At 39.4% G+C, this 24,371-nt stretch overlaps 1 protein-coding gene across 1 annotated transcript in view; it reads left to right on the top strand.

Annotated features, from left to right (window-relative positions):
* Nucleotides 1-24,371, top strand: part of AFF3 (AF4/FMR2 family member 3) — a 523,007-nt gene that overhangs the window by 228,715 nt on the left and 269,921 nt on the right. The window contains exon 5 of the mRNA XM_035001779.1: nt 18,066-18,113. Within this exon, the coding sequence (XP_034857670.1) occupies nt 18,066-18,113 (48 nt within the window). The remainder of the gene's footprint in view (nt 1-18,065; nt 18,114-24,371) is intronic.

The raw sequence follows: 24,371 nt of genomic DNA, 5'->3' as shown, positions 1-24,371 counted from the left end.
TATTAAAACTTTTTCATATTCATCTGTCTATTGCTTTTGATGAATTATTTTATCTCTTGACTGATTAGCAATCTTGACTGTCTTTAGCAACCCTTTAAATCCCATGCAGCCAGAGTAATAAACAGAATAAAAAGAATAAATATAAAAACAACAAGTTAGGCAAGACAAGTCAGCATGATAAATTGCTGTGGCATTACAAACTTATTGCAGAAAAATCCACACAACCAAATCCACATAAACACATAAACGTTAGCTCACAACCTTCTATCACTTTTGCCTTTTGTCCCCTAAACTGAGGACACCTGGTAAATCTTTGGCCTAGAGTGGCATTTTATTTTTGCAGAAGTTGAAGATATATAACTACAATATAGTTGCCTGTAGGTAGAGCTTGGTCCCTTTCTTCTCCACTAGCCAGGGAGTCCCTGCAATAAGAATGATAAGGTTCGGGTTGCCAGAATTGGAAGTATACTTCTTTATCTTGCCTAATTGCTCTGGCTAGCACTTTCAGTACCATGTTGAATAGAACTGCAAAGGCAGACATCCTTGTCCTATTCTTAATCTTAGAGGAAAAGCTTTCAGCTATTTTTCATCGCTGAGCATAGATAGCATCAGCTGTGGGGTTGTCATATATGACCTTGATTATGTTGAGATACATTTCTTCTATACCTAATTTGTTGAGGGTTTTTATCGTGAAAGAATGTTGAATTTTGTGTACTCTAACATAAACTCTGCTTCTGTGATTGAATCAACTCATTTCTCCGGTGGTGGGTGCTTTGGGTTATGCAGTAGGTAGGGTATATCCTCTGTTGCTAACAGTGTTAACGATGGCTTTGTAAATGTCATTTTAAAAGTTAGCCTGAAGTTTCAGATCTCTGACCTATTGTGGGGCAGGCTAAGTTTTGTTGATCTGAATCTTTTAACTGCTTTCTCAAAAACCATGCTTGCAGTATTAACTCACTCGGTGTCCTCCATTTGTTCACAGTTTTCCCAACTGACTATCATCGTGTCTTGTGCTCCTGGAAGAGTTTGCCTTTAGACCACCACCTCTGTTCTTTAGAGTTTCAGACACTTCTCCAAGAATCTCTTCTTGATGAGACAAGAGAGTTACTTGTTCAGTCCTTAACCTTGAAAAGTCAACTCGGTTGCTCCCATACAAACATCTGAACAATGAAGCGTATTGCACGTAATAGCAGTTGAGAACACAGGGTTGGCCCACAAAGTTGGGTTTGGACTGTGGCCTTTCCACATGCTAGTTGAATGACCTGGGAGAAGTTCCTCTTCTACAAAATGTGGATGATAACAGTATCCACTTTGTAAAATTGTGATAATTGAATGATATGACGAATGTAAAGCACTTAGCACTGTGCCCAGAAAACTGCGATACTCAATGAAGTTAGCTTATCAGTACCGAGACTGTGAGATCAGTAGGGATAAATCAATAAACCTAAAACAAGATGTGTTCCACAAGTTATATATAGTCACCTACATGTCCCTTTTCCTAGAACAGTTGACTCAATCTTCCTCACTACGTTATCTCCTGCTTCAGAAAGGGTGAAATGAATATTATGGTTTTAGGTATAATTCAAGAAGCTGTAAACACCAAGGAATTTAACAGAAAAAAAAAAGTACTCAAATAGGAAAAAGAAACATGTTTTGGAAACCATTGGGTTGAAGTAGAAAATGCAAGCAGGGTGATTTTTTTTTTTTTAACCTGCTGTAGGGCCATATGGTTGCTGAATGTGTTGATGCTGGTTTTAAGATTCTTGAGTATTTTAAACTTGACATGTTATTTTTTTAATGATTTCAAACATCATTTCTTTCAGAGCCTTTTCCCAACGTTGCCATAATATTGAACAGATGGCTCAGCAGCATCTACATTTGCATTTTGCTATACTGCCATGTTATTTGCAAAATTTCTTATCAAAAACCTGTGATTCTTTCTCTACCTTTTCAGAATGGCTGCGATCAAACTGTAAATAGGTTCTTCCCAGAGTCTTGGGGATGTAATAGAAATTGGGATCGCATATTGCTTCTTCTTTGCAATTTTATGTTGTTATATTTTGGGGTTTTATACCTACCGTTATTAGTACACTCTCTCATCTTAAACAGCCTCTTTCTTCCAAATGACTACAAGTCCTCATCATACCTTTGTGATATGAGTAAAAATGAGGTGATGTTAGCGCTGAAAGGAATCTTGAAGATTATACCAGCCCTTTCACACCCCCTCTGTTTACTGTTCCAGCAATTCATCAAATTGTCACTGTCTGAAGTTGTCCTGTTTATTTCCTTTATTTGTTGTCCACCTCTTCCATAGAATGGAAGCTCCATGAGAGCTAGATCCCTGTCTGGTTTGTTTATCACCTTGTCCCCAGTGCTGGCTCAGCGTTGGTGCCCAGTAGCATCTGTGAATCAATGAATGAGCTAATGAAGTCATTAATAAGTAATTCTCTAGAGGCTGAAATTCTTTCACAAGCAGAATATGATGAGTTCCATGAACATAATTACTTTCCCTAATCTTTTTACTTTTATTTTACTTAGCTATATTTTTAAGAAGGCTTTTCCAGGAGTGTTCTCTTGCTAGTCTTTACTTCCTTGTTTTTTATGGTGGGTTTTTTTTTTAATAAAAAAATGACTATGTGCATATAAACAGGTAGTCCCATAGGAGGTTTGTGAGGGCTTTTTTATTTTTGTTTTTTTTCACTTTGGGGCACTGAGATTAGTGCCAACATAAAGGCATTTTCTTGCTTAACAGATTGAAAAGACACAGGAAGCCGGAGGAGCTGTATTGATCAGAGCTGACTGTAGACCTTTCCTTTTAAAGGCATGTGATGATGAAAAATAAGCCCACCAATATCTCTATTAAGCTTCTTTGATTTTTCTCTTTTTAAATGAGGACTGCTGGGATGCCTCTTTGGCTCAGAGTGTGATTAAGGCTGCAGGCCATAGTGTGTCTGAATGCTGGCTTCCTGGTTCACATTTAGCTGGGTTTGCCCTTGATTATTGCTCTTCCCAGCCCATGACCTGCATTAAATATCTCTGTGACTTCAGGCTAGGAACTAGGCTAAGATTTGTTCAGTCTTAGCTTTGCACATAGAACAAATGGAGAAAATTTTAATATGGAAGGTTGCACTATGCTATATCTAGAAAATCGCTCCAATTATTGTGAAGTATTGGCAGGTTATTTGTCAGTAGAGTAACAAATTCTGTCTGTCAGCTCAGAGGTACAGTGGGAGGTAAAGAGCCACTTTTATTGGTACAACCATGTGTCTAGAAAGCGTTTTAGGCTTCATCAGGTAGGTCTTTATAGATATCAGAGCTTCTGTGAAAAGAGACAGGAGCTTCATCTCCGCAGAATGAAAACTTTGATTTTTCTAAAGCCAGAATTACAAAAGGATTTTAAAAGTGAGGGTCTTTGTACTGTGGGTTTGTATTTCCCACTTCTGAGCCTAGATTTTGCCACAGGCAAGCCCATGAGAAACCTCCAACAGTGCTCAGAGTAGGAGATAAAGTGCCGTAGAGAACAAATTCCAGCCCAAATGCAGGAATGAAAAAAAAATTTTTTTATATTTTTTTTCTGGCCTTCACAATACACCAAATGGTTTTCATAAAACATTTATGTAGGTAAGATTTGAGGAAGCAGGGAGAGAACATAAAAGTCAGCAGCTGCAGTTCAGCCCTTACCAATACGGTAGGATTAGTTAAGTCCACTGGAGGTGTGGTATTTCGTGGACTCCCTGTACTCCCCGCCTCACCTTAGAAAATCTTACCTGTCTTAACATGAAGCTTTATTTATGATGTATTTCCTAAGGCAGGGCTCTGCATTACTGGATTAAGTGTATAATAAACACTGCCTAAGTATAGTAGTTTCCTCAATGTGTTTAACCCTTTGTTTGCTGCACCCTGTGGCCATGTAACCTTCCTGTCCGTGCAAATGAATACTAATTATCATTATAAACCCTTCTTCTCATTATGTTCCAATGGATGGCATCTTTTATAGCTTGCTAATTATAAGCACACAGAACTGAAGTGCTTGAAGTTAAATAATGTAAACAGGGTTGTAACAGATTTTCATGTTGAATGCTTTTATTGATTAATTGTTAATTAAAATTTCTCAAATCTCTAACCAATTAATCCATTTAGTTTATTAGATACTGTAATAACCCTGATTCTGTACTTGCAGATTATACTTATGGAATATTCTTTTTATTCTCTTAAGAGGATTTCTTCATAAATAACTCATACACACTTAAAGTACTGTGCTAAACCAGAAGGTATAGAAATTTACCATTCAACATTTTTTAACCAAAAATTGATTAGAAATGACTATAATTATAATCTTAAAGTTAGAAAAACTCTCACACTTAAGAGGTGTGAGGTAACAACTAACTTCCATTCAGGGTCATTTAACTTCTGGTTGAACATGCAATCAATTGAGGAATCATACTCATTCTCTTTGGATGGTTCTGATTGTGAAAAAAAAACTTTCAGGAAGCTAAAATGACCCCTGTACTTTACCCCCATTGGTCTAAACTCCCATGTCTGGAATGACCCAGAAGAAGTTTAACCTCTTTTCCATAACAATGCCCTTTAGATATGTAAGATGTCTAGTGTGACCCATTTAACTCTTCTCTCTCCATGACAGATTACTTCTACTTTCTCAACTATTCCTCAAATGTTCAGACCCTCCATTAGTCTTGCTGTCCTAGACTCATGGAGCTTTCACTCAGCAATGAAAGGAAACATTAAACACACAATACTAAGAGTAATGAGATTCTCATAGTGGAAGGAAAAAATACTACAGGTTTATAGGTAGGAAAGGAGGTGGGAGGGAGGGGCTAACTTAGCCCAGTCTTAAAACTTCTCTAGGTCAACAGAGATAACATGCACACGAGATGAACAGATTATAAACATAATGCCCCATCCCACATTCCTAGTCCTTTTATCCTGTTCTGGTTTTCCTGCATAACACTGCATCTTCTAGTATACTATATAATTCATTTGTTTATTATTTTACTGTCTCTTTTCATTAGAATCTAAACTCCATGAAGGCAGGAATTTTTTCTGCTACATTCAGTTGTGAATCCCTAGCATCTAGATCATGCTACACACATAGCAAGCACTCAACAAATATTTATTGAACAGTATTTATTGCTTAGGTATGGCTGTTCAATTAGCTACCGTCCATCTAACTAAACTAACAACCAATTCATATATTTCCATCTTGCCCACTGGGAGCTTTTGTAAGACCTTGACAGATGCCTTGCAGAAATCCAGATACATTATATTTAAGATCAGAGGAAACTGTAGAGATAACATCATCTGGTCTTTGCGAACTCATGTTGGCTCCTGGTAATCATTGCTTTCTTTTCTAAATATGAAAATACTCTCTCTGTAATTCTAACATAAAATAATTATTCATATGTAGTGTTCAGCTCTCATGTGGAAGGAACCCTGCTCAGTGACCTATATAAATGTATTGGCTCATTTAGTCCTTGCTTTGTTTAGTCCTCATATTTAGGAGGTACTATTACCATCCCTGTTTACTAATGAGATCAGTGTGCTCTAGGGGAGTTAAGTAACTTCTGGGGGGAACAAGTGTAAAGTGGCTAAAAGTATTCTCTTAGTATTGCCACCTAACCAGCGCTTAAATTCCCTCTTAGTTGGTTCTACTCCTTACCACTTTGAAGATCGTTCTTGATGTGAAAGCAGAAGCAAGATAGAAGTTGAATTATGTTTTTTCTGGCATCTGTTGATGTTATGCTGTTTCACACAACACCATCTCCCTAAACAGTGACCATTCTTTTTTTTTTTAACTACTGAAGTATAATTGATGAACAGTTATATTAGTTTCAGGTATATAACATATTGATTCAACAGTTCTATACATTACTGAGCGCTCACCACGGTAAGTGTAGTCACCATCTGTCACCACCTGTTCTTACTCTTTATACTACCTTACAGGTTTTTCAAGTCCCTCTCTGGTTGCATGTTACATTAAACAGTCTGTATCTTTTATTCCTTTACAACTGTTAAGTTTTTCTAGGTGTCCTTTTTCTATAGCCTAAATGAAGTGGTCTCTAAATATCATATCCTTTCCCAGTGCTAGAAATCAAGTCCATAATCAAACATGGCACATTAGTTATTGGTATTATATTAGAAAGGAGGGCTTAACTGAATGATTTTTTCTTTTTGCTTTTTCTGTAGGCCTTTAAGCCATAGTGTTAAATAGAAAGTAACCGTGACTAATTTTCATTCATACTTTGACTTAATTTGACTGCTCTTGTTGGTATTTGTGACAAAATGATCATTTTTGGTTAAGTTGTTCCAACATAATCTTGGGTGTATTTTAATTAGATTTCAAGCCTTTTATTTTATATACATACACACACACACATATGCACACACAGAATTTTTTCTGTTGAAAAGTGAGACATTGTTGATGCAGAAATTTGCTTTATGGATCAATTCCATACTCTAACAATCCACTAAGAAAAGCCAAGGAAGCCAAAGGTTGTGAAATGAAAAAGTGACCTCAGCACGGAGTCTTCTTCCCAACGTTTCCCAGTATCTGAAGGATTTCACACATGGTGTTAGCTAACATTGAAGAGGGAACGTCTGCATTCTGTCCAAACAGAATCTTGCCATAATGATTGCAGCATATTTAGAAGGTGGCATTTATTTCTTATTGAAATTTCTGTTTTGGAAAACTTTTGTTTTTCTCCCTCTGGATGACAACTCCAAGGGGTTTTGTGATACCAGTGAGGGTATGAAGGTACAGAGAGATTGTCTTCTCATTGGGCTTTGTGCAGAAGCTTTGGAATCGGGATAGAAAACAGCTCTGCCATCTTTATGGTAGGATCACAGGAGATGACATATCTCTTCCTGAATTGCCCAGCAAGGACCACCAGAAGATGCTTTAAATGGTGATGTTTTACATGGAAATTCAGGTGTCAGCAGGCACTTCCAGGGACCTTCTGAGTCCTGCCTTGATAGCAGAAAGGGCAAATGTATGGATTAATGTCCCAGGTACAGCCCCAGGTACACCAGGTTCCACAGGCGAACTAACTCACTCTGTCTTACACTGGAGCATACATACAGGTTTAGAAGGAACTGAGTATTTTCTAGGAGCGGAAGGGGAAAGATAAAATCCATTGCCATTATGACAGGTCTCCTCTCAATAGCCTGTAAATATTTTCCAAGACTAACAGTTAAAACTACATCAGCAGAGTCCAAAATGAAAATGCTGTAAATGTGCACAAGTAAAAAAAAAAAAAAAAAAAAAAAAATCTTTAAGAATGGCATTGTAGGTGGATTTTTTCTAAAAAATATAAAACTTTGAGTATTAAAGAAAATCCTCACCAGCCAATAGAAATACATACCAGTTTCTCACTCATGCTTTTCAGTGCTGCTTGCTCCCACCTCTCAGGTCAGCCTCATTTTCAGCTGGATTTCTTCATTCAGCTTTTATTTATAGCCTATCTCCTCAGCGAGCATGCATAGAAACAGTTGTTGTCAGGCACAGACGGGATGAACTGTGTTCTGGGGGTCAACCAGGCCTGAGACCTTTGTGAAAAGATGAGATGATAATGGAGAAAGATTTATGGAGAAACATGACCTATTAGGAGTTACTTGTGAATCTGCCCTGTATTTCTTTTATCCAAGTACGTAAGTAAAATTAATAGAAAGTGCCAAACAGAATATTGTTAAATACATCATGCCACTTCTGCCATTTACAACAATCATTTTGCTTCATGGCTGAAAGAGCATTGATCATCTCTCTTACTGTGGGGCACAGGGTAGAGTAGCCCTAAGTATCTTAAAGTGGCAAATTTCTTCAGCCACATCAGATTACTGTCTCCGTCTTGCAAGCTTTTGTGTTCAGAATTTCATGATTGGAAAAGAAAACCATGCTCCCAACTATAAATGATCCTCAAATGTGTTTTTTCCTCTACATTTCCACCAATTAAGGGGAAAAAAGGGGATATGTTACAGAGATGCGCTTGCCAGCGAGCCTTCTGCTACCTACAAAAAAAACACATGATTTGTTATTAGATTATATAGATGGGGTGCAGGACGAGATTCGGGAAAATGTTAAAATGGAAGTGGTGCATTTCCCAAGTCTCACTGAAGTGTGCCTATCATGTGAGGGTTAATAACGTCAGCATTGTCACTCGCCCGAGCCTGTGTGGTCTTCCTCTCGCTCAAAGTAATGACTGCACAGTTTTAGATGAAAGAACACAGAGGTCTTGAAGTGTTCTTGTCAATGTCAGATTACAGGTGGAAGGCAGGGTTCACTATTACTGTTATGTGGTTTCTTTACCCAGCTTTGACAGGGCAGTGGAAGCGGCTCGGATATGCACTACTCAGACACTTTATCGAGACATGACCCTGTGGAAAAGCACTCAATATCAATCAGTGATCAGGATGTAAAACCACTGTCTCTGGTTCTAATCTCTTTATGCCATCAATAGATTTTTGACAAGGTCAGTGCACTGACAGACCACTTAACTTTCTGAAAACCAAATGCACTTTTAACTACAAGCTCTGATTGAAGTCACTAATTTTCATTATAAAAATAATAACATAATTGAAAGACCTTGTCCTGTGACTAAGAATCTGATAGAAAATCGATTATTAACTCTTTAATAATATTGTCTGTTGATAGCAGGCTAATACTTGTTCTCTAATTTACAGATACCAATATGGAGATTAGGGAAGTCACATAACTTGCTAAGGGCTTTTGCAGTAATGTGTATAAGCTTAATTTTAATGAAGTAAATACATGTTGTTGTCCTAAGAATTTGTCTTTAAGATAACTCTGGTGATTTATTTGGGAGGGATGGGAGAGGTAAAGCAAAGACATCCCTTTGTAATGTAGATGACCAGCCATATTACTTACAAAGCGCAAGACTTTAATTTTTAAGAGTCTCTTTTTAAAAATATATTGGCCTCTTATTTATTTATTCATTCAACAAACATCACGGGTGCCTGTGACACTGTGCCAAGTATTCTGCTAGGAACTGGTCATAAACACATAAATGAGAGATACCATTTCCACTGTAAAATCTACTCATATAAGTAAATGATACTTGTCAATGGTTTTCTCATTCTGTTCTTTTCATTTCAGTAAAATACTTGTTAATACGATAAAATCATATTTAAAAAGTGAACGGGAATGGGGAGAAACTGCTTAGTAGGTACAGCATTTTGCTTTGAAATGATAGAGATGTTTTAGAATTAGAGGTGATCGTGATTTACAACATTGTGCACTAAATGTACTAAATGCCACTGAATTGTATACTTACTTAATGTGGTTGATTTTCTGTAATGTGACTTTCATCTCAGTTTTTTTTTAAGTTAATGCAGTTTGTGGTTTGTTTCTCTTGATATATTTATTTGGCTTTGTAATATATATTAGAGTTGAGAAGTCTAGCTTAGTCCCTTTCAGGTTTTTATTTGTTTGTTTGTTTTTTGTAGTTTTCAATAGAATTCTGAAGATTTTTCTTATAGGTCTTAAACATTTCTTGTGAAGGTTCTTCCTCATTTATTTTTCTTGATATTGTGGGTGGGATTTTTTTCATATTTTTAAATGCTTTATTGCTGCTACACAGAAGAGCTATGGACCTTTGATGCTTTAGTTTATATCCAGCACTTTTTAATCTCCCTTTTTAATAAGACTCACAGTAGAGGGGCACCTGGGTGGCTCAGTTGGTTAAGCATCTGCCTTCGGCTCAGGTCATGACCCTGGGGTCCTGGGATCGAGCCCCTCATCGGGCTCCCTGCTCGGCGGGAAGCCTGCTTCTCCCTCTCCCTCTGTCTGCTGCTGCCTACTTGTGCTCTCTCTCTAACTCTGTTAAATAAGTAAATATAAATCTTTAAAAAAAAACAAACTCACAGTAGAGTCTTTTGGATTTTTCTAGGTATATGACCAAACATCTATAAGCTGAGATGATCCCAGTTTTACATATTTTCCTTAGTGATACAGTACTTTAAAAGCACCCTAATATTAAATATTAAACCATTTTGCATTCCCTAGGATGAATCCCACCAATTATTGTGATATTTTATTGAATTATATTTACTAATAATCTGTTGAGGATTTTATATTTATCTTCATAAGAGATATTGATTATTCTCTTATGTTAGGTTTTTATGCTAATTTAATAAAATCACTCATAGCTTTCCATTACTGTCTACTCTGGAAGAGAAAATATATGGAATTAGGGTCCCTTGAAAGTTTGAAATGCTTCACTCTAAAACTATCTGACTTGAAGCCATATTTGAAGATCATTTTTTTTTTTTAATTTATTTGAGACAGAGAGAATGAGAGAGAGCAAGCACATGAGAGGGGGGAGGGTCAGAGGGAGAAGCAGGCTCCCTGCCGAGCAGGGAGCCCGATGCGGGACTCGATCCCGGGACTCCAGGATCATGACCTGAGCCGAAGGCAGTCGCTTAACCAACTGAGCCACCCAGGCGCCCCTGAAGATCATTTTAAATTTAATGTAATCTGCACTCTCAGGGTTATGGGTACAGTCTCTTCTTTATTTTTTAAGTGCATTGTTTTGTTTTGTTTTTCAGAAAGTTGCCAATTTCATCAAAATTTTTCATTTCTTAGTATTGTGTTCTTTTTTAATATTAATATCAATATCCTCTTATAATTCCTTCCATATATTTTATCCCCTTCTTATATCAAATTGTGTTTATTTGGGCTTTCTTTTTATTGAACAGATTTTTAAGTGACTTTCTGTTGTTTTGGGTGGTGTGTTTTGTTTTTAAGAAATTATATTTTGGCTTTTTAAACTCTACTGATTTTTCATGTTATAAATATTTCATTGGTTTTCCCTGTGTGTTATTTCCTCCCTTTTGTATCTCTTTTGATTTTAAATTTTTAATTGATTGCCTAGCCCCTAAACTTTCTTTTAAAGAATAATTAAATTTTTTAGTGTGTGAATTTTTTCTTTAAGAATATTTTGGGGTATCCCATACTGTTCTTTTGTGGTATTTTAATTTTACTTTTCTGGGACTATAGTTATTTGTAAGTGTGTGATATTTGTTTTATTCCAACAATTCTAGGAGATTTTTATGTCTGTACAGTGTTTAATTTATAGCTCCATCACTTGGATAACTTGTGGTTAAAGAGTCTGGGCTATAAAACAACTACTTTCTTGGAATTGTTTTGAGCCCTCTTATAGCTCAGTATATGACTACTGCAGTGACTGCCGTCATGGTAACTGTCTCCTGTGTGCTTGAAAAGCTGGGGTTCCTGCTAAGTTCATAATATCTAACAATTTAGCCTTCTACATTTTATTTAATTTTTCAAAATTTCTATCTCCTTATACAGAGGACGGTGCGACATCCTTCTTCTATTAGGAACAATACAGGTAGATTAAACATTTCCAACCATAATAATTCTATGTCTCTGCCTTTCTCCTAGCATACCTTATTTTGATGCTCTATTAATGCCTGGACTATTTTTTCCTCATTCTGTATTTTGCGCTCTAATTTTTTGTTGTTGTTGTTATGAACTGTCCTTTAGTTGATATTAATATTGCCACCACCTGTCATCATTTTGTTTGCATTTTTATGATATTATCTTTGTACATCTTTCTTTTCTTATTATTCTTTTTGCTTATTTTTCCTCTCAGTGTATAAATGTCTCGATGATAGTGTAACAGTAGAATCAGAGAGAAAGGGGTGGATGTGAGTGGCAGAGCAAAAAGGTGCACCATTTTGCTGAGCAGATTCAGGAGATAAGAGGGGACTGAGGAGGGATGAAGCAGGTTTTCAGCTTGGGTGGTTGGGAACAGAACGTAGCCCTCAAAAGGGGAGATGTTAGGTTGGGTATAAGACAGGCTGAATTCGAGAGAGAGAACTGGCCAGCTGCCTCCCTGTCCGTAGGTGACACTGGCCTCAGGTGAGGCTGGGGATACAGCCAGTGGATGGGCTGCACGTAGAATTACAGTTACATCCTCACCCACTGCTTTGGCAGCTTTGATGGCGCACCTAATGTCTCCATAACTCGGTTTTTCTGTAAACCAAGAATAGTAAGACTTACTCAAAAATACTTCTGTAGAAGTATTGAAGAGTGTGCATGTGATAAAAAATTTCTAAATGCTTGAGGGCCTTTTGAGTGCTTGCAGACAAACGAAGGCATTGTGACTGTAGAGTAGCATTATTTTAGAATGAAAGTTCCGCCGTAAGTGTGTCTGATGAAGAGTTAAACTATTTTTGAAAATAGGACGTGTACGGCTTCATCTATGCAGTGAAATGCCATTTCCCACTGATTTGATGGAGCCTTTTCTCCTTAAGCCTTGCTTGCTTTTTCCAGGGCTCTGTGCTTGGCATGGTAATTAGGGACTTCTGCTCTCAGTGATAGGATGCTCCTGGCTATTTCTCCAGCTCTACTTTCCCACAGCTTAGCTCCTTACATTTCCCTGGCAGAGTGTGTGGTGTGTATTTTTAAGTGGTAGGATTTGGGGAAAGCAGTTCTGTGAAAAAGGAACGTGATAGACAAGTCTGCAGAGCAGGAGAATCAGCTGGGGTTGCTAGCTTTTAATTGAAGTTTAGTTGGAGGTTCAATGAGGTGAGACTGTTATGACAGATTTCAAAATGTAATGATAGGAAATGGGGTGGGTTCATCAAAGTCGGAGTAAATACAGAGCAACGGCTCAGCAACTCAGCATGAAACAACAGCTACAAACCCTCAAAAAAAATAGAGAGTAATTAAATTTTGCATTGTGCAGTCCTCCTTCTCAGTGGGTACCTTTCCAGGGAAAGCAATAACTTTATTGTGAAAAATATAAACACAAATTTAGAGATGTAAATTATATGCATGTTTTAATCTTGTTCATAAACATTGAAAGTTTTAAAAATGTAAATATAATCAAAGCACACAACCGCAGCTAAAAGCAGATTTGAGAAAGATCTCAAGAAGGTGAAAGGCCCTCCAGTCTCCCCCAGCCCTCACCCCTTGCCCACTCCAATCCTACCTGCCTACCCCCTTTTGTGTATTTGGAAAAGAAGAGGTGGGCTTCTGTCTTCCAATTTCAGGGAACACACATCCTTGTCTCTAATCTGTTAATGTCACAGGAGGAATGGTGGGTTTAACCCTTTCCGCTTCCTCTCCTCTCTCTTCCCCCTTTTGTCTATGCATGTGATGTTGGAGGTTAGTAAGACACATGGGTGACTAAGTGTTGGATGATTTGCAGCATGGAAATTTACCCAAATACTCTCCAGATTCTTTTATATCCGTACTTCAAGCATGACAGTGACCTCAAGTTGAGCCAGTTCTAAGGGTTGGCCTTAGAGAGACAGCATGATATAGCAGAAAATTCACTGAACTGGTGTTGAATAAATGGGTGTGGGTTCTTTCTTGACTGCCTCTTGCTGCCAGACTGATTTTGGAAAAGTCTTTCACTTCTCTGGGCCACAATTTCTCCATCTGTTAAAGTCATTGAGTGGGCCTAAAATGAGCTCTTAGGTTCCTTCCAATTCAAACTTTCTATAATACTGTGTCTCATGGACCCACTTCAATCCAAATGGGGTCCTGGAGATTCAGATTCAACATGGTACCATTCTTAGGTCCTTAGGTGTGCCCAGGAGTAAGAAATGTTCCAGAGAAGGCCCAAAGACTCTCCATACTGTAATGTAAGGCCAAGGCTTCCTGAGACTGTTATTAGAAGTCTGACACTCTCTCGGGTTTATAAGGGTCTCTCCCAGTAGGGAATGACCTGATGTCTGTTCAGACCATCAAAACTCATGGTTGGAGCAGTCATCGACATGATCCAATGTAATAATCTTACATACTTCATCTACAGTGATAAGGGAAGTATTTAAATAGGTATCTATTGCCATATGTCTCTTTCAATGGATTCCCTTTTTCAGAGTAGGATAGTGGAAATTTATAGGATGATAGGGAGAGATATTCATAAGAGCAACCTGTCATTTATATAAATCCCTTCAAGTGAAATTAAAGTATGGTATTCAGGGGAAATATAGCTTTAAGGAATCAAACCCAAAGTTTAATTTGAAGAATCTTTTTAGTATGTTGTGTACATGAATGAGTCTACCAGGTGAACATGAAGTAAAGTTTTTCTTGATTGACTGTTTTAAAGGTGGAAAATAGAAAGTACATGAGAACTCAGCATTTGCTCAGCCAGTATGTTATATGGTAGGGAAGAATTGGGACTTGGAAGTAGGGTAAGAGAAGTGGTTGTGAGTTTGAAGACACGTTTTCCAATTGAGACCACTCATCCCCACCACTGAACTCCAAAGGAGATGGTTCTAAACACCATTGAGCCCTGGCCTGAACCTGACCTAGACTTTACCATACAGCCTTTGTGACTATTGCCTCAGGCTGCCCTGGAAAGGAAGTAAGTTTGGGGCAAGTTCCAAAAAGAGCTCTCTGATCCAATTTGATTAGAGTGTTAGCATACTGAAGTTTCCAGGGGCACCTGGGTGGCTCACTTGGTTAAGCATCTGACTCTTGATTTAAGCTCAGGTCATAATCTCAGGTTCATGAGATCAAGCCTGTGTCAGGCTCCACGCTGGGCTCAGAGCCTGCTTAAGATTCTCTTTCTCCTTTTCCCTCTGCCCTGACCTCCATCCCTCTTGCTCTCTTAAAAAAAAAAAAGAAAAAAAAGGAATGGTGGAGTTTCTAGAGCAGTCCTGAAATAAGGCATGGGGGGATGGGAGGAAGGGTTTATGACATGTGTGTCACCAAACTGGAACTTTTGGGGAAATAGGAGGGATGGATGTAGGAAAGGGTAATGAAATATTAGTAAAAGCGTTTGGGTCTCCTAATCCTGTCATACTATTTAACACTATTTTTCTTGATCTATAAGGGTAGACATGTATATTGTATTCAGGCACCTTGAGCAACAGCTGTGCCTTAAACATTTTGTTATTAATCTTTAGTGATGAGACCAGCATGGAGTAATTTATACAAAGATAATGTTCCTATTTTAACTAAAACTTACCAGATAATAAGGAAATACATTTTACCTAAAAATTCTCAAACTAATGGATTAAAGACCTAAATAGAAAAACTAATAAAAAGCTGTAAAGTAGTAAAAGAGAACACGAACACATCTCTCAGAACTTTGGATTTAGCAGTGGTTTCTTAGATATGACACCGAAAGCAAAGGAACAAAGAAAAATAAAGTGGACTTCATCAAAATTAAAAATTTTGTACATCCATGAACTACCAAGAAAGTGAATATACAGCCCACAGAATGCAAGAAAATATGTGCAAATCACTTATCTAATAAGGGTCTAGGGCTCATACTATATAAAGAACTCTTACAACAAACATAAAAAAGACAAAAAACCCAATTAAAAAGTGGGCAAAGGACATTTTTCCAAAGAAGATATGCAAATGACCAACATACACATGTAAAGATGCTCAACATCAAAAGTCATTAGGAAAATGCATAGCAAAACCATAATGAGATACCATTTTTACACCAGTAGGATGGCTACTATCAAAAACAAAACAACGCAAAACCAAAAATAACAAGTGTCTGTGAGGATATGGAGAAATTAGAACCTTGCTGATGGAATGTAAAACAGTACAGCCAGGGTGGAAAACAGTTTGGCAATTCCTCAACAAAGCTAAGCATAGGGGGGCGCCTGGGTGTCTCAGTTGGTTAAGCGACTGCCTTCGGCTTAGGTCATGATCCTGGAGTCCCGGGATCGAGTCCCGCATCGGGCTCCCTGCTCAGCAGGGAGTCTGCTTCTCCCTCTGACCCTCCTCCCTCCTATGCTCTCTGTCTCTCATTCTCTGTCTCAAATAAATAAATAAAATCTTTAAAAAAAAAAAAGCTAAGCATAGAAATTGCCATATGACCCACTAATTCAACTCCTAATTATATACCCCAAAGAACTGAAAGCAGGCGTTCAAACAAAAACTTGTATATGGATGCTTATAGAAGTACTATCATGACAGCCAAAGTGGAAGTATCAAAATGTCCATCAACTAATGAATGGATAAAAAAAAATGTGGTATATCCACACAGTGGAATATTATTTGGTCATAAAAAGGAATGAAATATGATACATGCTATAACATGGAGGAACCTTGAAAACATTATCCTAAGTGAAACCAGCTAGCCAGACATAAAAGGCCACATATTGTATGATTCCATTTACATGGAATGTGCACAATAGAAAGATCCATAGAGATGGAAAGTAGACTAGTGGTTACTAGGGGCTCAGAAGAGAGAAGAATGGGAAGTTCCTGTTCAAGGGGCATGGGAACTTCATTCAGGGTGATGAAAAACTTCCAGAACTAGATACTGGTGGCACTGTGACTGTATTCAGTGCCAGTAAATTATGCACTTTAAAATGGTTAAAATGGCAAATTTCATATTATGTGTATTTTACCACACACATGAGAAGTTCCTAAACCATATAAACCTTGTACCTTTGACAAATGAGCTCAGGTTTGCTAAGGGGTTAGATATATTTAAAGCACAGCTTTGGGGTTGGGGGAAGCTTCTGGAAGTGAAAATGTGCATGACTGAGGGTCAGGAGTCCTGTGTTCTGGTCCAGGCACTGCTCTTATGTGGCGCAGGGTGAGTCATGTAAACTTTCTGGGCCTCAGGGGACTTGGACAAATTTTCTCAATCATGTGTGGGACCTTTTCAGACTTCACATACCTTCATACACCCTGGCCCCTTACCCAGTGTGAAGAGTAGACTATTTCAAACAGAATGCTCTTCCACCAGGAAAGAGGGTGGGGAGGGTGCAAAGGTGTCTTCGGTAGAGCCTTGGCAATATTCCAAAGTCCTGAAGCTGATTGTGGTAGTCCTCACAGGAGACCATAGGAAGGAGGTTCTCTCATTTCTTCATACAGTGCCCACTAGCAAACATTTACTGCACACACTCAGGACTGTGTGAGGCATCGCTGAAAGACACAGAGCCCCTAAATTTGTGGAGCATATGTTCTAGAGGGGGGAGGTAGCATTAAAGAGTTAAGTACTGAATGTAGTGAGTACTCTGAAGAAGAAGTAAAGGCTGCTGAGGATGAGAACTCCAGGCTTCGGGACGGCTGCTCTGAGGAAGCCATGAGTGACCTGTGGTCTGTGGGGTGACTTGGAATTAACCAGGAAACACGGAAAGGGGCAGATTTGCTTCCCTGGTGGAGAGAGAACTGTGAAGAGGATGGGAGAATGGGCTTGGAGAAGACTGTGAATACAGCCTCATTCTCGAATGTCATGCTGAGTTGTGGCCAACGTCACTGAAGTAAAAGGCCAGGGGACGTATCTCCCTCAGACCACAGCGGGCACGTCTACCAGCAGACGCTGCTTTCATGTCCCCACCATACCACTTCCTGCGCTCTGAGCTGTGGAACCAGCAGCAACCACACAGAATCTCTGGAACTAAAAGTGCTCCCCTGTTGACTGTGACCCGAAGCCACCATTCCTCAGAGCCCTTAACATCTCCCCAGCACAGGGCAGTGTGGGTCACAGAACAAGTGGCTCTGGAGTGTGACACCCAGCATGCTGTGCGGCTGTTGAGAGGATGTTTCTCCTTTTGGTCTTTCAGTTTTCGGCTCATCAAACCAGTAAATCTGGGCTTTGAGGATGGTGGAACTACCAGACTTTTACTTAAAAAGTGGGGACAGACTTTTACTTAAGCCTTCACAACCATTGTACTCGGCCAAGCCATTGCACGTGTTCGGTGGGTGAACTGGTTCCACTTTGGCAGCGGAGGCCACATTTCCACATGGTGATGGAGCCCAGGGGGAACAGAGAGCTCACACCTGCCAGTTGGCCACTGTCTTCCTAGGCACCTGCGCTGCTTAGCAGGGGCGCGATTGGAGGGCCCAGAGCTGAACCGCAGGTGTGTGCGGTGCTCCTCGCTGGCCGTCTGCTGTGCTGCAGGGGGGAGGGGAGCAGTCATAGCTGTGACTCAGGCTACCCCATTAAGGAAAGGAGCTCATCACTAAGTCCCGCGTCAGGCATCCCCAGTCCAAACTCAGGTTTAGAAGCTTATGTGTCCCCTTTTCTTGGTAACCATAAATCTGTGCTATCAGACTTAATTCTTTTCTCCTTTGCTTTCAGGAGAGTAGATCTGGAGATACAAACAGCTGTGTTGAAGAAATAATTCGGGTAAGGACATTTTGTTTTTACAAATCTTACCAACTGACTGGACGTAGATTCCAAATAGAAGGAGGCACATGGCTATATTGTCAAAGGCGCCTATTGTCTGTTTCCTGTTTGATGCTTACCTTTTCTGAGGGCAATCATGGAAGTTGCCTAAATGCCACTTTACAAAAACATGGCTTCTTTTCAAAATCTAGGAGTTACCCATCAACCTGATGCCTTTGTATGGGCTGAGGTGACACTGTATTAAAGTGATCAGCTGGGAGACAGAAGAACAGAGTTGAGATGAAAAATACAGTTGTGCACACATTTAGATGCCTCCATTTATCACCCTCCTATTTAGAAGCATCCTTTAATAGTCTATACTTTCCAGTCAGGCAAGGGTTGCCTTGTTATTTTTCTCCTAAACTTAATTGGAATCAGAAGCACTCTGACAAAGAGGTAATACTCAGTGTCTGAAAATTTATTTCCATATTGTTTTGCATCTTATTGTGTTGCCTGTTACTCCCTGTAAGACTGTCTTTTTCCTCCTCATCATCTCTAGTAGCTATCCTCTGTGAACCAGTTTCACACCCAGATTTACTGAGGTTGGGCTCTTCTGCCATATTAGTGTTTTCCTGAGTATTCAAACTTATAATCAGGATGTCATCTTCAACCCATATTTTTTCTTCACTCATATTTTTTCAGGGGAGTAACCTAATAATTTACATTCTCAGAGAGCTGATATTATGCTGGGCAAAACACCAAGACAAATTAGACCAGATGGGATGGCAATTCCCTATAAAGAAAAAACCTTTATTTTAATATGTTTCTAACTTTTGGACATCCTACACACTCTTTCTTGAATTGCCAGTGAATGACAGTAATATAATTATTTGGTTTTAAAATTTGCATTAATCATCAAATTGTTTTCAGAGGCAGGGTTTTTTTTTTGTTTTTTTTTTGGTTTTTTTTGTTTTTTTTGGCTTCCTGGAAAGCATTATTTCATAAATAAATCTTTAACTCTCAAGTTGACCAAAATAAGAAATTGAAATTTGATCTGCTGAGTTCATAATGATTTTTGTTTTTCTGGCACAGATTTATATGGAAAACAGTTGTCAAAATGGGTAGCTTCATTTTTGGCATTTAATATATGTTAAATAAAACACATATTGTATTTTATATCTGTATTATCTCTAACCTGAGGCTTTGCTTCAGAGTAAACAACAAATAGTGTAAAGTGCTAATATACTTTTCCCGTTTCTCTTTTGACATACTTTCATGTTTGGAGTCCAAATATTCAGTGTTTAAGCCTTCTTCCTTTGATTGGTTATGGTGTTTATGTCAGCAAAAGGGTAATACCAGAACATAGCAATCCCTCTTTGGTTTCCCAATTTATAAAATCCTACCCGTTCTTATCCTTTCTTCTCTTTTCTGAGGATATGGTAAAAACCTGTCATTTGACCTTTCTTTTCCATACTCCAAGCAGAGCCTGAAGTTTGAATAAGGGCTTGAGCAATTCACACAGCAAAAGGATATAGTGGAGGTAATATAAAATTCACCTAAAATACAACTGAATGCTGCAGTCAAGAATTTAAAGCATTATCTTTTTTCTCAAGAGAGCTGATGAAAGCCTTATGCCCCATGGTCCCACTTCTACTTCCCAATACCGACCCTAATATTCCACTGTGCTGCCACTACCGTGGCCCACTTTGAATCAGGCACGGAACAAAAGGGAAAGGCTGGACCAAGCAGATAATTGATTTGGAAGCACATGCAAGGTTCAGGGCAACGGAGATGATGATTTCATCAGAAGACAGCTGAGCCCTCTCCAAATTCTGGTCTTCCCAGAGCCCATGAGGAGTGGTCCAGAATGGGAGATGGAGGAAACAGAGGTGATGGTGGTGTCCAGGTGGGTCTTTTCTCTGCCCTCACCTGTCAGCCTGACGTGTTAGTAGTAGTAGTTGGTACTGAGGGAGGTCCTAGAGGATCATGTCAGTGTTCCCAGTTGTGCCCAGAATGTTTTCCTGGTTGTCCCCTGCCTCGCACACACCATTCTCCAGGGTTGTCTTCCTCTCTTGTCCTAAGCACGTCCTCCTCCAAACACAAGCATGGGGCTCCTTCTCCATTACAGCCTGTGGTATTTATTGTGTACCTGCCACATATTGGGCTTCCTCCCATACTGTGGCCCTGATGTCTGGAACTGAGAATCACGACTTTGTAGAATGAATAAATGAATGAGTGATTGAGTGAAGGAATCCTCTAAGGGAGAATGAAGAATATCATTGTGATAACTCACAAACAGATTCCATTTGCTCTAAATCATAGACATGACTTACTGGCCTTTTTAGCACTGGGTTCCTTCCCATGGATAGTCTTTGTGGGGCCTAGTTTTCCTTATCACTTTCTCTCCCCTTGTGATCAGCTCAGATAAACCTGATGTGGTCAAGGTCACCAAGGTACTCGTTACATGGAGCCATCACACAAAAGTGATGGCTCTCTCTTATGGTGGAGAATGAGCAGGTCATGAAAGTGCCTTAAAATAATGAAAATTGAGATATTCACTTAACAAGTGTTAGCATGCCCTTTCCATGTGGGAGGTACTGGGAAAATAATAGTGGGCCAAGCAGACATGACCCTCTTGAAACCAACCATGTGCTGGAGAATATAGATACTAAGTTTCATTTTTAATCTTGTAAATAAATGTCTAATGTTAATTGTGATAAGTACTCAGGGTTCCATGAGAGCCCACCATAGGGCACATGACCTCATTTTAGGTCAAGAACAGCTTCCCTGAGGAAGCAATATTTGGACTAATAGTTGGAGGATGAATAGGAAACTGACCTAAGAAGAAGAATATTGAGGCTGCAGGCAGAGGAACAGGAAGGATTTGGCTAGTTAGGGACCCAGAAAGGACAATGAGGCCAGAGTAGCTAGAGAGTAGTGGCAAAAGCCAGGCAGGACAAGCCAGGTAGGGCTGTGCCTTCTCAGCCCCGGCCAAGATAAGCTTAGGGGGGCAGTGAAGGAATATGAGCCAGAGTGATGTGATCAGATTGGCCATTTAGACACTCTACTCTGACTGCTATGCAAAATGGATTGAGGGGAGGAGGGAGGAAGAGAGGAGTGAGAGGCTATTGCAGCTGCCCAGATGAGGGATGCTCGGTGGGGCACTCACAAGCATGGGAACATCGAGGGAAATGCTAGTGGGGGGAGGGATGAAATCATACATTAATTTTTTGACATGTTGAGTTTGAAGTACCTTTGAGACAGTCCAGGAAACATGGAGACTATAGATGAGTATACATTGGTCTGGGGCTCAGAACAGTGGTCTAAGCAGCAGGTCAATGTTTTGGACTAATTAGCATGGTAGGTAGGTAATAAAACCATAGAAATGGGTAAACTTGCCTGGAGAGAGACAAGAGAAGCAATGAGAGCCAAAATTCCAACATTTAAGGGCGAAGGAGAGTAGGATCCACTAGCAATGAAAGGGAGAGGGTGTGATTTGGGAAGTTGAGGGATAATGGTGGCCATGGAAGGTCCCAGAACCCAGGGAAAGAGAGTTTCAAGCTCAACAGTGCACAGGACTTCTGAGAGTACAAGAGAGACGAGGATTGAAAACCACTCCATGGACTGGACAACAAAAAGCTCATCAGTGACTTTATTGAGTGCTGTTTCTGTGCAGTAGAAGGAGCAGCATCCAGACAAGAGAAGACTGAGAATATGAAGTCAGGGAGTCGAGAGACCTTTTGTGAGGAGAGGCCACGGTTTCCATCCAGGGTCTCTCCATTTGCAAACAACCCTGTAGATAAGAACAAGTACCAAATGATGGAACACATTTTATGGAATTTATGGGACGCTTATTACGGATGAGGTACTGTTCTCAGTTTCTTGCATGTATTAGCTCCTTTAGCCATCACAGATGCCCCATGAGGCAGGGACTGTTAACATCCCCATTTTACAGACAGAGAAATCTAAACACTGCTTGCCCAAGGTCACACAACTAGATGGTAGAGCTGGGATTTTAACGAGCACTCTCTGGCACCAGCACTCTCTCTATCTTCTCTATGAGCTTTCTTATTAAATGAAGAAATCCCCCTGGCTCAATAATGAAACCACTCAGGCATTTTGCTGTGAAAGGGAGGTTTCCCATTTCCACGTGTTTATGATTCGGAAGTGCCAGATCATGCATTTGTGCACTTGAACTCACAGAGGTTTTATGGCCAATGTTATCAACCTCATCTTTAAACTTCTTTTTCCTCTCCCCTCTCTTATTTTTGCTGAGGTGACTGTTTTCAAGTCATTTGAATATTACATTATATTCTAAAGTGTAATTATTTTTTACTCTTACTCAGAGAATTCTAATCCTGGGACCTAATAAATCTGTGTATTATTGCAAAATTCAGTTAACCAAGGGAGAAATTATAACTGAGTTCTATGAAGATGGGCAATAAGAACTAGGAGCCCTCATGGCTGACATATGTTTGTAACAGACAGTTTTGTAAGTTATACTATATTTCATTCTTAAAGGTTCCAGTGCTGTAATACTTAGGTGCTTTTCGTAGTGTTATCCATTAACGTAGAATGGCATTAACATTTGTTCAGCAAATAAAATCCGTTTACAACTTAATGGGGTTGTGTAGGACTAGAATCTAGGATGCACAAATTTTATGCAAGACAGCTTTAGATGGCAGGTGTTGAGGGGCACTGCTCATAGCATAGTGAGCCTTCCTAATAAGAGACCAGTGTTGGAGATTCTGGTTTGGACTTAAAGGATGAAGTTAGAGACAATTTCAGGGTAACATCTGAGCAGATTATTTTCTTGGTTTTTACCTTTAGTCACTAACTTAATTCCAATTTCCTATGTGATATTTATAGTGAATATTTACATAGAGTTGGATTTCTGTTGATAGGAAGGGGGTAACTGGTACTTGTTTAAATTCTGGGGGCCCAAATCAGTTTCCTGAAAGTACAATTGAACAGACTTCCAGCAAATAAAGGAACTCCTTTTCTAGATACTCCTAGATAAGGAGCCTGCTGGACAAGATTTTCGGTTGGGTTCTGGGAGGTCTGTGAGTAAGGAGAGCATTTAAAGCACCATCATGTGAAGTGCACATTATTATGGTTCCCTCACATGTTCTGACCCTCATGGTGGGCCAAGACAAACCTTGTGCTTAAATGTCTACATGCTCCTTAACCCAAATGAAAATATGTTGGCCAGCCTATAGAGAACAAAGAGACAACTTGTTTTAAATGACCTGTTCGGGTCATTTACAGAGATGGACCTCAGTCAAATCTCCCCTGCTTCAGACCAGACAGGCTTTTTTGAGCTCATGCTCTTTCCTTTATCAATTATTTCATTTGTTTCAAACAGTAAAGATTTTATTAGTGACAAAATGAAGCCCACAAATGGCAAAATCAATCCAGGTTGAGCTGCAGAGGAGCTCCATTAATACATCCCATTACTTACTGCAGTGAAATAAAATCATAGCAAGGGTAAACCTAATGTAGGCCTAGAGAAATACGCCAGACAAAACCTACGAGTCTTGCCCAAGATGAACTATTGGCTGGCAGTGTTTTGTTTTCATTTCTCTTTCTGCATTTGGTCATCTGAATGGATAGAAACAGAAATACAACAATGTATATCTTATTTTACAACCATAGATGCATTTTTAAGAGATGTTATTATGCTAGTCCTTTTGGCTGAAACCAAAAGCCCTACTTAAATGACTCCATCTCTGCTTGCCAAGGGCATCTTCATGCCTGTGAGGGGTATCCAATGGCCTGCTCCTACATTCCAGGGCCATTTGGCTACACTCTGTAGACTTTGTGATCCCTCCAGAACTGTTCAATTTCTAACAGCAGTGGGGCAAGAGACCACTCTAATTCAGAATCTGTTCTGAGCCCAGAGACTTTAAGGGTGATAGCCAAAGGAACCCCAGAGATCTGGAAGCTCCGGAACAAATGGCTTTGCCTTTCTTTGTTTGCCTGTCTCATTCTGATGCATACCATTAGAAATTACAAAGGCATTTACAGAACCATGGGGATAGAAGACCAAAGGAATGTTAGCAGCCCATGTAGCTAAAGGTCCATGGGAATGTACTTTCTGCCCTAACAGTAAAGAGTGAATTCTGATACCTCAGTTGATATCTTTTCATGGGTGTTGGTCACTATTTTACTCTGAAGGTGCTGACTGAAAGAAAAGAGGAGATACACAAATGGCCTGTTCACAAAACCTAAATGCCACCGGATGTCATGGAAGCTCCTGGCGCTATGTGCCTCCTACCA

This window comes from Mirounga leonina, unplaced genomic scaffold (genome assembly GCF_011800145.1).
Source record: "Mirounga leonina isolate KUSES-001 unplaced genomic scaffold, KU_Mleo_1.0 Mir_125, whole genome shotgun sequence".
Taxonomy (NCBI): Eukaryota; Metazoa; Chordata; class Mammalia; order Carnivora; family Phocidae; genus Mirounga; species Mirounga leonina.
The sequence above is the reverse complement of the archived record's forward strand: the minus strand, read 5'-3'. Positions and strand labels throughout refer to the sequence as shown.